Consider the following 21,955-nt stretch of genomic DNA (forward strand, 5'->3'; position numbering starts at 1 on the left):
TAATTGTCAAGTGGTGACACTTACATTGCTTGCCTGGAACCTTGAGTAAATTAAAGATAAAGCTGACTACATAAACCAGCTTAACTTGAGCAAGGATAACATCACGATATTAATTTTAATTGAATTAAACAAAAAATTATTAATGTAACATGCCCAGAAATATAGGGTTATTGCATGAATATTGGGGAATATTGTCCCGAGTAGAATTTTATATTGCACGAGCTTGCGAGTGCAATATATGTTCTACGAGGGACAATATTCCCCAATATTCATGCAATAACCCTTTTATTGTATAGCAATATAATATTTGAAAGTAAAAATTGGTTTAAACTTATATTTTGTCATTGATGACATCATGAATTTTAGATTTATTGCACTAGTGCAATAGTAGAATTTATTGCACGCTAACTTTTGGTTACTTTCTGTTGGAAATATTATATTACTATACAATAATATAGGGTTATTGCATGAATATTGTCCCGAGAAGAATTTTATATTGCATGCATGAGCTTGCGAGTCCAATATTCATGCAATAATCCTTTTATTGTATAGCAATATAATATTTGAAAGAAAAAATGAGTTTAAGTAAGATTTTGTCTTTGATGACGTCATGAATTTTGAAGATTTATTGCAATAGTGCAATATTAGAACTTATTGCACGCTAACTTTTGGTTACTTTCTATGGGAAATATTATATTGCTAAGCAATAATAGAAGTTACTTCATCATGTTCATAATATAGGTTTCAAGTGGAAGAAATATCATGTCGAATGGAACATATATTACAGTAGTTGTTCCTAATATAAAAAAGGGTATACATTGGTTCCAACAGAACATATATTAAGGCATTGTTTATAAGAAATGTTTCAAGGGAACTAATTCTGTTAGGGGGAACAAATGTATATTGACAAACACATGTATATAAGTTTATGCTGTAATGAAAGTTTCCCATCTAAGTCTATTATTCTTCTTTTAGTAATCAAATACCAGATAGAATCTATAGTTGTTCTCAAAACAGAATGAATTGTCAATAAGAAGATTAGGAAAATCAGAAAAAATAAATATATCCATTCCTGGTTGAGGCAAGGAAATGATTTAATCTATTTTAGTTGTAAGTACTGATGCTATTTCTATAAGCAGCTTACGGAAAACAGAAAACTGAGTTTATCCCTTCCTGGGACCAACAAAAAACATTACAATTCTACTAAAAAAACAATTAATCTTGCTCTGCTCTGCTGTTTTCATCTTGTTCTATTATTTTTATGATGTTGTCAACAAGATTAGTTTAGTTAAATGAAATTCCTCGTGTTATTGGTAAATATTTACGCTGGAATAGTTTGGATCTTTCCTGATTATTTTATGATGTTTCAGCCTTGTTATGAATTCATGTTTATCATTATAACACGGCCAGATTAAAATTGTTTTCTTTCACTAATTAGCGTAACTATAATCCCTTATATAATCAGTAATAAAAAAAAATCTATTAGCATAAAAGGGCAAAAACAAGAATGTGTCCATAGTACACGGATGCCCCATTCGCACTATCATTTTCTATGTTCAGTGGACCATGAAATTGGGGTCAAAACTATAATTTGACATTAAAATTAGAAAGATCATATCATGGGGAACATGTGTATGAAGTTTCTAGTTGATTGGACTTCAGCTTCATCAAAAACTACCTCGACCAAAAACTTTAACCTGAAGCGAACGGACGCACAGACGGACGAAGGAACGAACGAACGAATGGACGAACAGAGGCACAGACCAGAAAACATAATGCCCCTCTACTATCGTAGGTGGGGCATAAAAATGGTAACATCTTAAACCGAGAGTGACTATAAATGAATTGTGTCAACAAAATGTAACTTATGGCAAAGAGAGACTCGTTTATTATACGAAAAATATTCTCCACTTTTATTTCAGACTAATTAAGCTGCACCTACTTCTTGACAACTTTTAAATATATAATAGATCTAATAGTTAAGTAAAATATCCACACACCAAAAACTCATGCACATTCATTTGTGATGAGATAATTGTTGAAGCCAAACATCATGGTTTATAGAAGATGTTGTCATTGCTTCCTGATTGAATTTCCACAACTATGTTAACATAATTGATAGTCCATTTATAGTAATGTACAGCACAAGTGATGTATGTGAAAATAGGATACAATTTCCCTGAAGGAAAATTCCATCATTGTTAGAATTAACTTCGCTATGTATTTTCATGCAAAAACATTGTTAGATGGTTTGCTTGGCCATTTGAAATTTCAGATAACGTGAATTTTGTTTTATAATGTAATCCATTATTGTCCATTAGTTTCCAGTTTTTGACTTGGTTAACTGTATACATGTACTTACAGTATATGAAACAGATAAGCATTTGTATTTATTTCTTCATCAATGACAATGTTTTAGTGTCATGTATATGTATGGTCATGTGTGTTTTATGGTAAAGTTGTGAGAGTTGTGTCCCTTTGTATAATGATGCATATTTGTCTTGTGATGTTATCTGTCTCTTTGAAATTATTGTGCTATGGCAATGGACGTGTTTTTGTTACTCTTAAGCAGATATAACTTTTGCGGCACGGGGAGGCAAGTATATGTCCCCCCATGTACTTAATATTAGTTATGAATTGCTGCCATGAATGTTGTTATTTTTGACCTGAATCCTCTTGTGTTTATTGTAGATACTCTGTTTAAAATACTTACTTGATGAAGTATGGTTTGTTATTCTTGTCCACAGCACATTCCCATCCATGAGGTAGTCCCAAACTACCAGGGTCCCAGCTCTCTGTAGGAGGTACCCATGATGAGGTTTTCCCTGCATGACTGTAAATAGAAAATGAATAAAACATTAATTTAGAGATCATAATCATGATAATGGACATTTGTAAAAATTTTCAACAACTTTACAAAAAACTTCCTTAAACCAACATTTAACCTTAAAGTACATAGTAGGGTAGACAAATGGATAAATGGAATGAAGGAAAGAATGTAGACAAAAAAAACCAAAATGCCCTGTATAACCATTTATCCTGCAATAAACCTCTCTACTATTTACATCCATATCGGCAGATAACGCAAAGCTATAAACCTAGAGCAAATGGTTATGTTCAAATTACTGTTTATCAACAATCGTTCAATTTGAGGTTTTCATTCTGGTCCACGTTTTAGTCATGTGGATTTTCATTCAAAAACAAATTCAACGATTTGAATGGAAAAAGCTATACATAAAAGTTCAATGTTAAATTGCAGGATAAAAACACTAATCGTACAATGTTGGAAAATAAAAAAAAAATATTTAGACCTGCTACAAAACAAGAGAAAAGCTGTGAAGTCTTAAACCTTGCTTTTCTCTTTGATTCTACAGCTTGTCAAATAAATTTTATATATTTTGTAAACTATACGAATATTGTATAAAATTTATAAATGCCATTACAAAAGAAACCTAAGCTCATATATATAAGGATAGTGATTTTAAACTTGAAGGGTTTGTTATAACAATTGTTAATCCTTGCGTAATTGGTTCACCTTCTCCTTGAGTCATGTTTCAATAGAGTGTTCAACCTTATTTTTATATCAAATGGAATTGTTTCTTTCAGTTTTTCCAAATCAAATCTTTTCAAGTGGTGAGTTTTATGAAATTGAACTGACACTATATGAAATAAACCTTTTAGTGATAAGAAAATACATCATTTGGTAATATTTTAATACATTTTGTCAGAAAAATATAAGACATAAATTGATCATATCAACTATTCAGCACATATCAGATTATGTCAGTTTTAATTCAAAATAATTGAATTTTGGCATTTTATGTGGCATTTGTACTAAACTCAGATACTGCATACACTTTGCCCAATTCTGATGTGATTTTAAATGGTACATAAACAAAATGCTTCCCTCTTAGGCGGGTTTAGTGGGAGGGCAATGTAAAACATCTTAAAAAGTCTTTGTTATATCTTCTTTTACATTTTGGGAATTTATGGTTGATGGCTGACCATTGATAGTCTCTGTAAAATTTATTCCAAACTTCGGTATCAGTGTAGGATCCAGAACTTTTCCTAAGGGGGGGGGGGGGGGGGGGGGGGGCTCACTCCAGTCTTGCTTCAGTGATTCCCTATATAATCAACCAAATTTTTCCCATGAAAGGGGGAGGCCCAGGCCCCTAGGGCTCCCCACCTGGATCCAACTATGAGTATATGATTTACTGTTTGACATATTGCAAACTTCAACATGGTCAAATCTGACTGGCAACCTAGGGGGTTTATGGATGAGTCATAAGACCATGTGACCGGACATCCCATTTAAAAAGACCTGTGACTGTTATACATGTTCAGAGCTGTTTAGACTATTTCATGGCGGCCAGTTTTTATTGGTGGAGGAAGCCATAGTGCCAAGAAAAACCACTGACCTTCGTTAGGAAAACTGAGAATCCAAGTCAATTAAAGATTGGAGTCGAGTGCACCCGTAAAGAAGATGGGTTCGAACTCACAACCTCAGTGTTGACTAGATAGTTACAGATTACAGTAGTAACTACTTAGACCTCTCAGCCACAGAGGCCCCTCCCCAGACAGTCTGCTGAGTATTTCTATGAAAGTGTGAGTTGGTATTCTGAGGAAAATTTAAAAATTTAACCTTGTGACTTTAGAGGGATATCATACTGGAGCCCATTATATTGACTGTTAGTTGCCGTTTTTGTCATTGATTTATACACCACATCTCTATTTATTCATATGCTCAATTTTAAAGTCTTTTCTACAATTTTGATACAAGAGTTAAAAACACACACAAGATCTATCACTTAAAGTAAATTCCTTAGCTTCATACTGTATATACACAGAGACAAAACTTCAAAATTGAAATGTATTAAACTGTTATCTAGTGTCATTCAGCTTTTTCAAAAGATTACTCTTTAATCATAAAATCTTAAAATTTAAATTAGAATTTATTCATCTCATATCTTTCAATCTTAAAATGAGATTTGATCTTAAGATAATATGTATATCTAACAATCATATAAACAAGTCTAAATTGAAAACAACGTTCATGCAAACCTGATGATTGTGTTTAATAAAAACAGCAACTTTTATATGTGCATGCAAAACAAATTTCTTGGTAGAGGTGTCGAAATACAGCACAAACAACATTTTCCAAAAGACCAAAAAAGTGAAAAGTATATTTTAACAAAACGCATTTGACTAGCAGGTTGAACAACTGATATTCTTAAACCCTGCTGACTGCCTTCGCGAATTTGCCAAATAAACAGATAACTAGCTAGATGTAACAAAATGGATCTTAATTATTAATTAAAGGTGGTACCTAACACTACATGGAGATAACTCTGTAAAATCAGCTAAACTTTTTAATCACAATGTATTGTTAAGGGAATATTAAGCTTCTCAATTATCAAAATGAGAATTTGTCAAACGTAGCGTAGTAAAGAGGACGTAACCGCTGTTTCGGAGTTTGATATAGTCAGTGTAATTTTTCTGGTAAAATGGTTGGTTCAAATTTTTTGAAATATTTATATTTTTGTCAAAGGGTCAAAGAAAATACTTTGTCAAAATTTTATGAAAATTAAAAGAGCCAAATTAATTTTAGTGAAGGTGTTGGGTACCAAGGTGTTGGGTACCACCTTAATACCAAATAGAAATCAAAATCTTTATATAATCATATGTATAGATATGTCTGTAAACGTAAATAGCACAGTAAACACCAAAATAAATCTGTCCAAATTACAGTAACTAGCTATATAAATAGGAAGTCATTTAATGCTTATGTAGGAGGTTATCGCTATAATTAAACTAATGGTATAAGATGGCCAGTTGATGCACCTTCAGGATGACAGAGGTCAAGCTATTGATCTTAATCCCAATACAAATGTAAGTGACCGCTGACAATCTAATTTAACAGAGAGTTTGATGCAAACTGTCAAATATAGCTTGATGGTTGTGTCCAAGTTACTTGACCGAAGGACGCTAGAAAATTGATTTTAAAGAAATTCAATATTGTTTACTGATTCTATAAAATTGAATGGATGTTCAAAGTTTGTTAAAGTTTTTGAACTTGAATAAAAAAAATAACAAGTAAAGATCTAAGCAAGTAATTATTTAAAGGCCATAAAAAAGATGTTTATTCAATGCATATTTATGAATCAAATTCCATTATGTGTTAAGATATCAAGTCCTTTTTTCGATTCATGTTTTTGAAATTTTGGAAATTGATGCTACAATTTATTCATGGCTGACTTTAAAAAAGTCTTGTTTGAACTTTGAATTTATTTAGAGAATATCATTTTCAAATGCCAATTGAACAAATCCTTGCTTTGTGCAGGCATTTAAATGGACACTCTGACAGTGAATGGTTTGTTTAGAGTTATTTTGACTGGCGAATGATCGTTCATCAATATACTAGCTCCTATACTTCTTGTAACCAAGCCTCTAAGATATTTCAATTTTTAGTCAAAATTGTTAAGGAGTGCATATGTACTTGAATCTATAGTATTTCATAAGAATCTAATATACTCTCTTGTCTGTTTAATTTCTTAAAACAGCTGCTATAATCCATAAAAAGATTCTAAAAATTACCGTAATTCACTTTAACAACAGATTTTTATGAAAAAATTTAGCGAAGAAGAAAAACTCTTTAGAGTTATGCAAGACACTAATTAGCGCTATGCATAAACAATATTTAATCTTTCAAGTCAGTTACCTGAATTCATAAATATATTGAAATAATGAGAATTTGATTGCTATCATATGGTTGAAATTTTATTTTTGATATAATTTTACTGTTTACTGCCAGCTTCAATGACATATAATATATGTAATACCTACAGGCTTTCTTGTTTAATATAATATTACATCTGTATTTTAAAAAAGATAATATTCGTCTGATGATTCCAGACAAACGTGAATTACTTTGTATTAATTCAGTATCAAATGCTTCTGTTTACAGAAAAAAATGTTTGTTTTTAAAAGTCAGATCTAGAGTACCCATGAGAGATCCCTGACCATTAGCATGAAAACTCAAGAAAGTCCTTGTTAATAGAGATGGCATTTTCAAACTTGCAACCTCAAATGTGTCCTTATATTCCATGAGCAGTGGCTCCGGTTTATGGGGAGGATTACCAGGATTGCTTTTTTTAAATGATCAATGCATTTGAATGGGGAGTCATATGGTCCTCTTTCTCCAAGGTTGGGAACCCCCTTTTAAAAGTGGTTGAATCTGCCCCTGATGAGACAATACCATTTGATCAGATTTAAAAATTTGTTAAATGTGACTATTGTTAAATTTTACGTAACACTGTTAAATAATTGAATTTTTTTGGTTAAAATTGTATTTTTGATATTGAATTTGTCAGTATGAAAGACAAGCCCATAGAAAAGATGTTCCTCAATAAACTTTTGAATTCAGGGTTACTATATACCAACTATCTAATCTACAAAAGTATTTTAAAAGATACCAACACAGGAAATCTTCACAACTACATTTACATGTACTTCAAAAAAATATTTTAAAATCTGTTTTTTAAAATTATCAATTTTCTGACATTTTGGTTGTTAAATATTGTTTTATCAAAATATCATGTTTTTTTTTTCGCTCCAAAAATCAAAACAATAACAAGAACATTTGACACATTCCGAACTGATCATATTTCTAACATTTCTTCTACAGTAACTCTTTAAGGACATAATTCCTTAACTTTTTTCAGTTACAACAAACATGACTAATAAACTGAAATATTAAAATTTCTCTTTAGACTTTATCGAAATAAATAATTAACCTGAAAAATTTCTATTTCATCACTTTAGCCAATTCCAAGCAAGATCAATTTCCAATTAACTGCTATCTATACATTTATATGTTTTCAACTATTCAATAACTGCCACAAGAAAAAAAAACAAATTCCCAAAACACAGAAAAATTGATAACTGACCTGTCAACTTTTGGATGTGCTTTCCGTCTGTCCCTTGAGAGACAACCCCACCCTTGGGATCTTCGAGAGTTAGTATTCCCCATTATATATAATCCAGTGTGGTAGTCATCGTCAATAAACTGATTACGAGAAGTCTGTATGTCTTAAGACTCTTGGCTGTGAGAGAGATTCTTGTAATTATTGAAACCAATATTTCTTGATTGTCTAAATTTCAACGGAAAAGTCTGCACTAGTCACGGGGGTAAATCATTTTTGGTAAGTTAATTCAATTTCGCAGATTTTTTATGGTGTTTACAAATCTAATTATTAATAAAAGAAAGAATTAGTTTCCTATTTTAGAAATCAGAGGCTTCATGGCGAGACATGAAGCCATTTAGAAGATGATAAAAGATTCCATGAATCCATCATCTTTTACCATAGCCAAAATTGAGTGCAAAGGAACTAAGAACAAGGAATAATCGAAAATATAGAATAATTTGAAATTTTGAATCTTTTTTTAGAAAATAATGATGAAAACTAAATAGGGTTTTAGCCATATACACGAGGCTAAGGTTAAATTTACTTTCCTTAATAAAACATTATGAACCGACTATTAAACCCCCTTACCCATGGTTAAAATTGAGAATGGAAATGGGGAATGTGCCAAAGAGACAACAACCGGACCATAGAGCAGACAACAGCAGAAGGTCACCAACAGGTCTTCAATGCAACGAGAAATTCTCGCACCCGGAGGCGTCCTTCAGCTGACCCCTAAACAAATATATACTGGTTCAGTGATAATGAACACCATACTAAACTCCAAATTGTACACAAGAAACTAAAAGTTAAAATGAGACAAGACTAACAAAGGCCAGAGGCTCCTGACTTGGGACAGGCGCAAAAATGCGGCGGGTTAAACATGTTTGTGAGATGTCAACCCTCCCCCTATACCTCTAGCCAATGCAGAAAAGTAAATGCATAACAATATGCACATTAAAATTCAGTTCAAGAGAAGTCCGAGTCTGATGTCACATAATGTAACCAAAGAAAATAAACAAAATGACAATAATACATAAATAACATCAGACTACTAGCAGTTAACTGACATGCCAGCTCCGGACCTCAATTAAACTGATTGAAAAATTATGTCTTCATCATATGAATATCAGGCACAATCCTCCCCGTGAGGGGTTTAGTATCATACCATCATAACATATATGAGAAGAACATAACCCGTGTCATGCCAACAACTGGTTTATTAAGAATAAATGTGTTTAGTTCCGATGCAAAGACCCTATAAGTGAATCAATATTAACGCCAAAAAATGCAATCTTTAATGACCTGACAACAGTATCGTAACTATATCCCTTCTTAATAAGTCTATTTAAAGGTTTTGTTAGCTTCTGAGGTGAATACTGACATTTTTGTGCTTTACATTCAGGTATTTCACATTTGTTTACATTAACCTGTTTAGTTCACCGGGTTAGTTTTCATCATGGATTTCTTTTCAATTTTCCAGAATTCAAAATTATTCCAAATTCATATAATTTCCTTGTTTTAGGAGTTGGGTTGGGTATATTGCTGAGCACTGGAATATTAATCCTTTTTTTGAGTAAAACTATTACAAGATTTATTTCACTTGACTGGGCGGGGTTTAAAAAGTTTGCGTATATATAAAACTATAGTCCATCTATATACAGGAGTTCGTACATGTATATGGGATAAACTCATCAATAAAGTGTCCAGTTATTCGTCCCATATCATACACTCAGTTTTTTTGTATATGCTTTTGGTGACACTGATAGGTGATTAGAATTCAGTATTTATAACGGCAATCATCCTTATCACACAAATCTTAAACTAGACTGTCCTTATGCAAGTTAAAACTTAAGCTCCGCCTGATCAGTTTAAATAACATTGGTAATACCTATAAGTAAATGAGATTATCTGATCCTAGAATTTAACATAAGCAAGCATTGGAGACTTGTGTGAAATCATCTGTCCCACAGAAATTACTATGATAAGACAGTTGTTGTCCAGTTATTTGATGTGTTTTATCATTTGATTTTGCCATTTGATTAGGAACTTTCTGTTTTGAATTTTCCTCGTATATCAGTATTTTTTATGATTTTACTTCATACAACACTAAAATACAAAGTGAAAATAAGAAATCAAAAACTTGAGACCATTACCAAGAAAAGATAATTCAAAGGGAACACAGATATAAATTTATAAAATAACATGTATGGTACAAATATGTAGGCAATCATCAACAAGGATTATAAGGTCTGTGATTACTGGGAACTCAGTTTAATCCTCCCGTGATTTTAGTTGTCTACAATTATAGTCCCTTAAGTCATGCTTGAGTATGGACTATATTTTACTTTCAATTTTTTGTATTTCAAATTCAAACAAAACTTACAATTGCTTAACCTATTTTTACATGTCTGATTCCATTTATATAAACTGCACTGAAATATTTTGCCACATGCAGAAATGCAATGACAGTTAATTGTTTAAGTTCCGTCAGTTTCAGTTGTGGTGATTTATGATGACACTTTATTACCAAATAGTTTTATATCATTCATTTTGATATTTGTACTTAATCTATAATTTACATGTGGATTATCAAATAAACTGTAATCCATGCTGGTATTCATTTTTCTAAATTTGTTGTACTATTTGGCACCAAATTCAGCTCTTTAAGTCAACCAGAGTTATCTCCCATTCTAGTTACAATCTTTATCAATGGAAGATAACTCTAGTGCACATAATTTATTTCAGTTTGAATATTACAATGACAATCATTATCTGATCAAACCAACAAACAGACACAATTGATAAGTAATAGATTTTTTAATTAACTTTAAGTGACAAGATCACGGAACCGGAAATAACTGGTACTGTTTGATAGATTTTTAATCCTGATCTGAACAATAAATACAATTTATGATGTGAATGCTTTAGAAATTTGAATACTATCATGGGACAAGATCACATTAATCTATTCATCTCAATGATTAGATCCAATTATTAATAATTGTCTATTAATAATTGATAATTGTATCGATCAAGTGAAAGTCTGAGATTTATAATCGTAGATAACAATCTAAAATTGTACAGTCCTCCTTTAATTTAAATTTCAAAATTCAAATTATTAAATCATAGTCATTCATTATATTTTCAGTACTGTAGGTAAAAATATTAACTATGTAGGTAATATTTCAATTAAGTACACCTTTCTTTTGAAAAAGGATTAATTTTTATCAAAAATACTTACAAAACAAAATCTTAAAGATAAGCCAAAGGGTTTACTTTCAAATGGTTTAATTTAGCCTTTCCCCAATACAAATTTACACTATAAACACAGTAGCAGAGATTTAAAATTAAGTCTTTTAGACTCCATTTAAACACTCTTGAAACCTTATCTGTAGGAACTTGAAATATACTTCTTTAAAACTATGTCAAAGTGTAATTTCACAAACAAATCTAAAACTGTTTCACGTTTGAAAGGTTTACTACGTACGTCTTCTGAAAAAAATATTCAAGTAATTCAGCCTTCCTCGATATTTTTTCGTTGCACATACAGCCAAGAAGTGATTTAAATTAATTCATTGGGCCTCCATCAAAACTATATTAAAACCTCATCTGTTGAAACTTGAAACATACATTTTTAAAACTGTCTCAAGTATAATTTAAGTGATAAAAATCTATGTATCGGTCTATTGTCATTTGCGCGTCATTTCTAAAATGAAATTTAAAAGTAAATTAAAACTACTATATATGTGCAAAAATGTCTGCATAATGACAAAAAATAATTTTATATCTGAAATTAACAGTTTTAAATGAGCTTATCAACACCAGAACTACTACATACCGGGTATATAGATATTAGGTTTTGAATTGAATTCAAGGTAATAATAATAGAAGCTAGGGGATTGATTTCTTAAATTAACCTATTCTTGACAGGGTTTGAAAATAGCAGGGACCTTCCTGCCAATAGCCCCTAAAATTTGGTGTAGGGACTGAGGTTCTGCTTTTCTTGTATAGAGCTATATAAATTGGCTACACAAATTTAGCTGAGGGCTACCATGCCAACTTTAATCCCTGCTTAAACATGTGTCTTTCCAAGCCAGGTGAACCTTGTCTGTGGTGTTTCAATGTCAAATTTTGATATTTTGATTTTTGTATATTTGAGGAATTTGGTATTGATGCCACATCTTTAATGAGTTTAAATGTCCCTTTGTATAATCTTTCGCCTCTTTTTTATTTAGTTAAATCATTTCTCAACTTTTATAGACACTAATAAGACAGTTTTCATCTTGAACGCTGTTGTAGAGAAATTAATATTTGTCCAAATGGATATTGTCCTCAGGCCCGTAGCCAGGAATTTCCAAGGGGGGGTTATTTGGACTCACAAACTCGACTTTAACAGTCACAATTCGAACAGAACGTTGATTTTAACAGTGCTTATTTGTTTTAAAGGGGGGGTTTGTCCGAACCGCCCGAACCCCCCTGGCTACGGGTATGGACCTCCAAATAATGCTTAGATTATTGTTGTCTTTGGGTTGCTGTTTCATTGACATATAACCTACTTCTCAGTTTGTATACATCTCAATGAGAAGTTTAGGATAGGGGAATAAATTTCCCACAACAAAAGAACACAAGTTGTTTTTTGACAAGATAAACAAGAAAAACAACAAGCTGGAGGTTAGTAATCACAGAAGTACCTGGATCGTGGAAAATTATCTGTTATTTAAAAGTAATACAGTGCCCTCTCTATTTATTCCGATTTGTATAACAGATTTAATATTCTAAAGAATAACATCTACAATTATTTACATATTCTATCGGTGGACGATTTAAATTTCAAAAGAAAATTTAAACAAATATTTATTTTATATACTAGGCCCCTGTATTAAATATGAAAGACCAACATTTTTCACTCCTTATAATTGTGTATTCCATTATATGTGAATTAAATAGGAATGATATCTGATTTGTACTTTAGATATGAAATTTTCCTGAATGAATTTTACCGCAAATATTATCACTATCTCGAGCGTAGGCATTGGGATTAAAAATATAATATAAACAGATCGATCTAGAGTTCCCTTATATTTTTGGGAGAAAGAAAGCTGCTATATATAGTGCTGTTTCTATGACCATCTGTCCATTTTCTAATTAGATATAAGAAGATGTGGTATATGTGCCAATGAGACGACTCTTCATCCAAGTCATAATTTGTAAAAGTAAACCATTATAGGTCAAAGTACGGTCTTGGCTCACACTGAACATAGGATTGCTTAGAAGACTAAAAATTTACAACAAATGCACAAAAACGTTAATTATAAGATTTCAACTAAACACAAAACAAACATTTTACTAGCACACATGTAAAAGAAAGACTAAAAATTAAAGAATTGCATAATTTAAACAGATTTCAACTAAATCAAAACAAAAAAATTAATAACAAACTTTTAACACATAAATCATTGTTTAAACATGTGGTCCAAAGAATGTCGTAATTGTCATTCTTGTATGGAGGTCTTTTTACCCGACAGTGGGTCTTTTGTATTTACCTAGGCATAAACTTACTTATTCGATCTATTGTGACTGTCACGGAAAAGAAATATCACTGTCTATCGTTATATCGGTAAATTTGTTTAGATAAATAAAATTTATTTTATTTGACATCAAGGTATCTTCTGTTACGAGTTATCAAAGCCTGGTCAAAGTGTTTACATTCCCTTGTGTGAGAATGTGTCCATTCTTATTTTACGATTTATAAAAACAATTTAACAATGTTTTGTTTCTAGTCAGTGACACCAAATCAAAGTATACCTAGAAGATAATTAAAAACCTATTTCAATTCTTTTCTTTTATAGGTAATACCTTGTATACACCTACCAGATAATTAAAACCCTATTTTACTTCTTTTCTTTCATCTGTATAACTGTGGGAAAATAACGAATGGTCAGCTATTCTGGGTCACCAACTCTGTAAACTTAGTGTCCTAAGTAAGTTTTTATGTTTACAACACTAACTAACCATAGAGATGGACAAAGTAAATAACATTTACATATCCTGAGTGAATTTTCTCTTGTCCCGTCATAATAAGATTTTTCACAAAGTAGTGTTTCTCAAAATAGAAATGGGCCTTTGTGGCTGAGTGGCCTAAGTAGTCCAACTACTATATTACCAGTCAAAGCTGAGGTTGTGAGTTCAAATACTACATGTGGCATGTGTGTTAGACCCCAATCTTAATTGACAAGAATGGTCAGTTTTCCTACTGAAGGTCATGACTATCTCATTAAAGCTCTCCTGATTCTTTCGACAATAAAAACTGACCACCACCAAATAGCCAATAGCCCGGTAATTGGCATCAAACACCAATCAATTAACACTAATCAATTAATCACTAAATAAAAAAAAAGATATACAAGCTGTTAAGTCTGCCCCAGAACTGAAAGTTGTAGTACAATTGGTTGACAAGATGTCATATTAAGATCTCTTTTAGAAAAATGACTTCATATTGCAAATTTACTCATATTCAGACTGCTTCCATTAAACATGTATTTAACTGCCTATCATAGGGGAAATTAAAACATCAAGCAAATGCCATCTACTGGTATGTTCAACCTCAGAGCTTTCCTTAACAGGAAATAGAAGTTAGAAGAATTGGAAAAGACACAGGTGTTTAAGTGGGATCAGACTTTGACACAGACACATAAAAAACTAGATGACATCTACAGGTCAACAGATGGTCTTCAATAAACACAAGTACGTGTCATTATAATAGGTCAAGTTCATAGAATTGTCCTTAGTCTTAAAAGTTGAGATTCAATCAAATAGAGCCAGTCAAAAGACCACCTTCAACAACTAATTTTCTAAATAACAAATTTTACTGTTTTATGCCTTCATTTTTATGCCTGTCTGGCGTATTAAATTATAAACCTGGTACTATTTACACCACTGGGTTGATGCCACTGCTGGTGGACGTTTTGTCCCCAAGTGTATCACCTGAGCACAGTATAGTCACCACTTAGGTGTTGACATGAATATCAATTACATGGTAATTTTTATAAATTTCCTGTTACAAAACTTTGAATATTTCGAAAAAATATGGATTATCTTATCCCAGGAATAGATTACCTTAGCCGTATTTGGCACAACTTTTTTGGAATTTTGGGTCATCAATGCTCTTCAACTTTGTACTTGTTTGGTTTTATAACTATTTTGATCTGAGCGCCACTGATGAGTCTTATGTAGACGAAACGCGCATTTGGCATGTCAAATTATAATCCTGGTACAAAAATGTACCTTTGATAACTATTATTCACTGTCACAAAACTAACATACTAATTATAATATTATCAAACACATCATTATAAACTTTTAACAACAGCATAATTAACATGATTTTTGATGCAGAAAATTATACTTATGGATCAAATTCTCTACATCATCAGGGAATAGCTGAGTATTTTAATTTATTTTTTATTATGTACTAGCTAGCTCTTATAAGCAAAAACTTCTATATTTTTTTCTGGTTTAATATAGAGATTATAATTTTCATTTCCTAGCTATTTATAGAGGTTACTTAAGTTCTCACTCAGAAGATGAAATTATTACTTTTAATCTTTATATCATCCCATCCTAGAAACCTTAGCCGAAGTCCTATCAAATATCACAAATAAAGATGAAATATTTATAAAACCTCTGATAAAAGGTAGGAAGTCTATCAAATATATTTCATACCACAAATAAAAATAACATATTTATTAAACTTTTAAAGACATCAGATCTCATGATACCATCATGCCATACTTTTTTTATTCATAAAAGGAAATCATTTATTCCACACAAAGTTATAAAACTGTCCATAGGATAGATAATAAAGATTTTTTCAATAAAGAAATTTTTCCTAATAGACTTTATCACTATTAGAAGTTGTATATTTTGTCATTAAATCATGAAAGGTGCGAAATTGACATATACAGGTATTTATTTACCTTGATCTTACAATCTGTAAATGGGCAATCAACATATACAAATATACAAATAAATTACCTATAATTTGCCAATCTTGTATTTTGACTGGCCTTAATACATATAATTTACCAATCTTCCTGTTCTATATGTAATTTATAACCTGAGCCTTAATTTGCCATTAAAAATGTCTAAATGATTACCAAAAAAAAATCCTTAACATTGGTTGCTGACAGCCATAATTATGTTTTCCTGTTTGTTATTACTGGTAGCTTAAATCAGGCAGTTGGTTTTCTCTTCTGAATATCTGAACATTTAAGTCAGGCTTTTTATAACTTATACTACATGAATATGGTACAAGTTTTGATCATTGTCGAAGTCTGTACAGTTAATTAACTATGTTGTTTACATCCTAAACCTTTGGTATCAGGTGGAAAATTGTCTGATTGGCAATCATGCCACATCTTATATTTGAACAATTGTTAAGATACATAGTTTTAAACCCTAACATAAACAGCGCTAAAAATATTCCTTTCATATTTACATAAAATTTGATCATAAGATCTTTCTCACATCCTAATTTGAAAGACTGCATGAGTTTTATTGTGTATGAACAAAAAAAGAGATATAAAATGAGAAACTTATAAAAAACAAATTTAAAAACATCTATTTTTTAGAAGTTAAAAACTTGATAAAATTTAGTCCAATTTAATTAACCAATTATAGATTTGACAATAATAACTGATGTGCTGTATTTCTTCATGTTAAATGAAATTTTATGACGCTTTATAAATATGGTGCCTCCAAATTCTTTTGAGTGTCTAGTGAGTGACCTTCATTGGGATTAAAGTTCAAATTCAAAAATTTAAAAGTATGTATTATAAGTACTTGAAAATATTGAAAAGGACTACTTGACCAAAAGGGACCTTAAATAATCGCCAAATCCATATTAGGTCAATTCTGCCTGAGGGCATTGTAACCTTAGTTTCTTAAAAATTTCTAAAATAAAATATGGGTTCAAACCCTTAAATGTTCAAGATAACTGTCCATGAAAAAATTCAAAAAGTGATCTCAGTAACCCTAATGACAAAGAACTGACATGTTGCATTTTTACATACTCTCAGTATATTATGAATTCAAAAACAAACCTCTTCAAAAGAACAAACTGACATGTTGCATTTTTACATACACTCAGTATATTATGAATTCAAAAACATACCTCTTCAAAAAGAACAAACATTGCATAACCTATATAAATATATTTACTATCAATAAAGTTCGAGATATTTATTAATCACTTGGATTTTCCTGTTCAAATTTAATATTTAAACAAATGTCCTTGACAGTTTCCTAAATACCTCCAGTGCACTACTCATAAATACACTTTATTGATAATTTTCAATGCTATTTCATTATCTATCTATGAGAGAATTATGTGTTATGTAACGACTGTCAAATCTACATGCAATTTTAAAGAAATGCATCGATTTTGTCTGAAACAGATTGTATAATACGCATATTTTGAATCATCACTTATTTAAAAGATATATCTGTCTTTCAAATTGCTGCACAATCTATCCTACTCAAACATTAGCACTTCAATGAGGTACGTGTGACCTCCATGTTTACTTGTTCCAAAGGAATTTTCTAATTCTCTTGTCGATCAATGGTCTTGATTTACATTTATTTGCGGTTGGAGACTTCATTATGGTATTACAATATTTAGATAATTTTTCTCAATTCTTTATATATTTGCCCATCATTCTCTATATTCGATACTTATTAAGCACCCAATTATTCCTTATTCTTTATTTTTTGGCTAATTTTTCTCTTCTCTTAATTTTTTTGGCCCATCACATTATATTCTGTAAACTCCATCTATTCTTCTGGGACTACTACATGCATTGCAGTTTGTTTAAGCTGTTTATCTTACAGCAAAAACAAGACTGCATGCAACACTTTAATATTATCTGCTAACAGTTAACAGTAAAATTCCAAAAGCTTGATATTTATCACTTTTTTTGTCTGCACAATAAATATCGCTTACATAAAACTATTTTTTAGCACTAAATCTACTATTGTGTTATATGATTCACTCTCCGTATAGTCATGATTTTATGACACACATAACAATATATGTCAAAACTTCACATAAAACGAGAAATATTTACAATGATTAACAATTATTATTCTCGTTCACATTTTTTTTTTTTACCAGAAGTGGAAGAAGACTGACCACAATAAAAGTTTTTCTATCCCTAAAGCCTGGATGTCATATCAAAGTTAACCTTGTCAATATTTTCTTTGACCATGCTGACCAGGTAAACTTGGTCCAAGTCATCCATTATTATCAGAGGAGGAAGAATATATATTGACCACAAAAAAAACTTTTTATATATATATATATATAGTGAGGTGTTAAACTATCCTGTGTCAACAGTGTCATTCAATTTTTTTACCCCTTAAGCCCAAATGTCATATCAGAGATAACTTGCTCAAAGTTTTCTTTGACCATGCTGACCAGGTAAACTTAGTCCAAGCATAGATGTAATACATCTATGGTCCAAGTCATCAACTTTTACAAGAGGAGGAAGCAGAAACTGACCACAAAAAAGAGTTTAGTGAGGTGTTTAAAGATCCTATGTCAATAAAGTTTTGCTACCCCTAAAGCCTGGATGTATAATCATTAACTTGGTCAAAGAAAACTTTGACCATGCTGACCAGGTAAACTTGGTCCAACTCATCGGTTATTATGTCACTATCAAAGTGTTTCATCAAAAACTTGCCCAAAGAAAATACTGCACTGTGATTGGATATATCCATCCATGTCATCCAATAATTCCAGTCCAAGTCAATTTCAGTTTCAAGAAAAATAGGATGAGATTCTAATCTATCCAAATCATTCAAATTTTTCGAATCAAAATTTCTTTGATTGTTGTCACTATGAAAAACTCTGTTAGAAAATTTGACCAATAAAGCGTATTTGTACAAGAATACTTTGATAGTGACAACAGATCTTTATTTAAGCATTGATGACTTCATCAGTATACATGGTATAGTGACATTATCTCGTAAACTTTGGTTCAAGTACCCCTGATGTATATCTTGTAAAAGAAATGTATGCAATAACATTAACAGTACCAATTTTATTAGACCATATATGTGCATTTCGACAATAAATATCTCTTCAGTGAAGCTTGAGGCCAAAATATCTGAACATCAAAAACTGCAGTTTATATCGATTCAATTGTGCTTTCATATATCACCATTTAGAGTCTTTAGACTAAATTATTCAAAGCTTCTCTATAATTATAATTAGCCTTCTTATCAACCTAATTTATATCACTGTATACAAATGTCCACTACACTGGTAACCCTGTGGTGTGTTCTTATGTATAAATAAATAAATCCTTATAAAATAAGGATATAAGGAATCTATCTGATGTTCAGTAGTTTTCGTTTGTTGATGTGGTTCAAAAGTGTTTCCTCATTCCTCGTTTTTATATAGATTATAGACTGTTGGTTTTCCTATTTGAATGGTTTTAAACTTGTCATTTTTGGGGCCCTTTTATAGTTTTCTGTTCGTGTGAATCCAGGCTCCATGTTGAAGACTGTACTTTGACCTATAAAGGTTTACTTTTACTAATTGTGACTTGGATGGAGAGTTGACTCATTGGCACTCATACCGACATCTTCTTATATCTATGATTGCAAATGAGGAAATTAACCAACAGAGTCCCTTACAAATGTAGTGGATTTGAGCAACTTTAGGTAAATGTACATGCAGCTTCCAACAATGATTATGAGGGTTTTGTTTGCCCATCATTTGATATTCAAAAGATTTAGTAAATAATAGTAGAAAAAACAGATTTTTATGAATGACTTTCATTCATTAGGGTGTTGACCTGACAGTTATGACCTTATAAGGTTACTAACACCCATTCTAAGTAAAATTGATAGTTTAGATGTAACATTACTATTCAAGCAACACATTTTACGATGTCTTTTTTATCGTAGCCTCTAGTTAGAGCGATACAATCATCTTGTTAAACAGATGACATATGTCCCCAACAGGATAAATTTTGTCGATATAGTGTTAACATTTCTTATCCTAATTAAAATCTGTGTGGTACATCAATAAACTGCGACTGAAAGATACGATCAAAGATCTTTAGGATTAATATTTATCTACACATATATAGACATTCCTCCGATGTGATCAGAGTAAATTTAACAAAAGATCGCCTTCAAATCCAAAAGTTTAAAATCCTACCAGTTGGGAACTAGGGTATATATCTTGTAAACAAAGCTCTGCAGTGTTCTATTACATGTATGACATACTGACAGTGAAATAAATCGGGAAAGGGGCCACAAATTATCATATTCATGAGTTTGCTATTAATATACTTTAATTTAAGTGTATTGGTAATTTAAGATGGATAAAAACTCATAAATGTTCAAATTATTTTTTCAAAACTTACGATTTATGTGACACCTTTAATTTAAGGCTGAAGTGAAAGCAAAATACTGAATCATATTCATTGACCTATTTTTTTGTTACTTTTTACAATTTTGAAATGATGGTTCTAAAGAAGAACAGAAGCAGGAAATAAGTATAGGAGAGATGAGAAAAAGAGCAGGCCAGATTTGTAAATCATAAACGTACAAAAAATTACAAGGTAGAAATATGTGAGAGAAAAAATCAAAAGTTAATAAACAGGAACTTATTGCAAAAAGATCTTTGAAATTGAGTAGATCCAGGGGGATCAAAGGGCTTTGGTCAACTTTCCCCACTTACGAGTTCAGGGGTTGAAACCCTATTACTTCTGAATTTATTTATAAAATTTCCTAACAATAGACTATTATAAGTTATTACCCCTTTTAAAAGTTTCAAACAAACACCACAGAACTTACTTAAACTTAGAAATCTCAGTATATTTTCTTTCACATTTGAATTCTATTTTACAGCTAGATTTTGTCCATCATAATGGAGTTTCAATTCCCCATTTACAATACATGCAAATTTGTTTGCTTGCCCTTGCCATATAACTTCATTTTTACAAGTGTTCATTCGACTTGAATTGATTTTGTAACTTCTTAACCTTTAAATTTATATCGTCTTTTACAAAGAACTTTGTTACATTGACTAGTAAGCGATTTATCAATATGTTGAATTCATTTAATTTGGCTATCGTTGCCAATTTAGTACTGATCGTCAATTTGACCTCATTAAATGTGAAATAAACAATGATTAATGCAAAATTTATACACCAAACACATTATTAAACTAATCATTTACAGAAAATATTATTTCATAACAAATCAAGTTAATAGAAATTCTGATACTGTACCAGATAAAAAGGTACCAGTTAAAATTAACTTGCTCAATTTCTTAATAAAATTATAGAACAAATGAACTTGAGACTGAACTAGGGGGTGTTTAACAACCTTGATCACCCTTCGAGTTTTGCACAGTTGTATGACTTGCAGATTTAACTTCAGAAGTTCAGACATAATATATTGTCAGTATATTTTTCTCAAAACAAACTTAATACATAGGCCCTAGGAATTATATAGGGAAACACTGAAGCATGACTAGAGCCACCCCCCTCCCCCTTATAGGTGAGTTAGCAGTCCCCCTTATGAAAAGTCCTGGATCACCACAGTTAACAGAACTTTTAAGCACGCAATAAAACTGTGTTCTTTTTCCGTGTTTCAAACACTTAATGAAAGTGTCAACATGACTTTTTTAATTAAATGTGATGAATCAATATTTCCTTTATAGACATATTAAGCGCAAGGAAAATGAACTGTGATACTTAGTTAATAGCGGAAGTTAACTGAAAAGGAAAGCAGAAAACAAATTCATACATCAATACAATCGATGTGTCCTGTTCTCAGTTACTCCAATCATTTATTAATAACTGCTATGTTGTTGAGAAAAATTGAAAGTCAGCAAAACAGCTGGTGCAATGAAATTAGGTCAATTTTTATATACCGTGATTGGCTGATTAATATTTTAGCCCTCAACAAGAAAA

The 21,955-nt window shown here is 31.2% G+C and overlaps 1 protein-coding gene across 7 annotated transcripts in view; it reads right to left on the minus strand.

The window, feature by feature from the left end:
• LOC143042320 (uncharacterized) overlaps positions 1-21,955 on the minus strand; it is a 98,481-nt gene that overhangs the window by 63,109 nt on the left and 13,417 nt on the right. For all 7 annotated transcript variants that reach the window (XM_076214593.1, XM_076214597.1, XM_076214596.1 and 4 more), the window contains exon 3: positions 2,714-2,833. In XM_076214593.1, coding sequence (XP_076070708.1) covers positions 2,714-2,833 — 120 coding nt within the window. The remainder of the gene's footprint in view (positions 1-2,713; positions 2,834-21,955) is intronic.

The sequence above is a fragment of the Mytilus galloprovincialis genome, chromosome 8, assembly GCF_965363235.1.
Source record: "Mytilus galloprovincialis chromosome 8, xbMytGall1.hap1.1, whole genome shotgun sequence".
NCBI classification, from domain to species: Eukaryota; Metazoa; Mollusca; class Bivalvia; order Mytilida; family Mytilidae; genus Mytilus; species Mytilus galloprovincialis.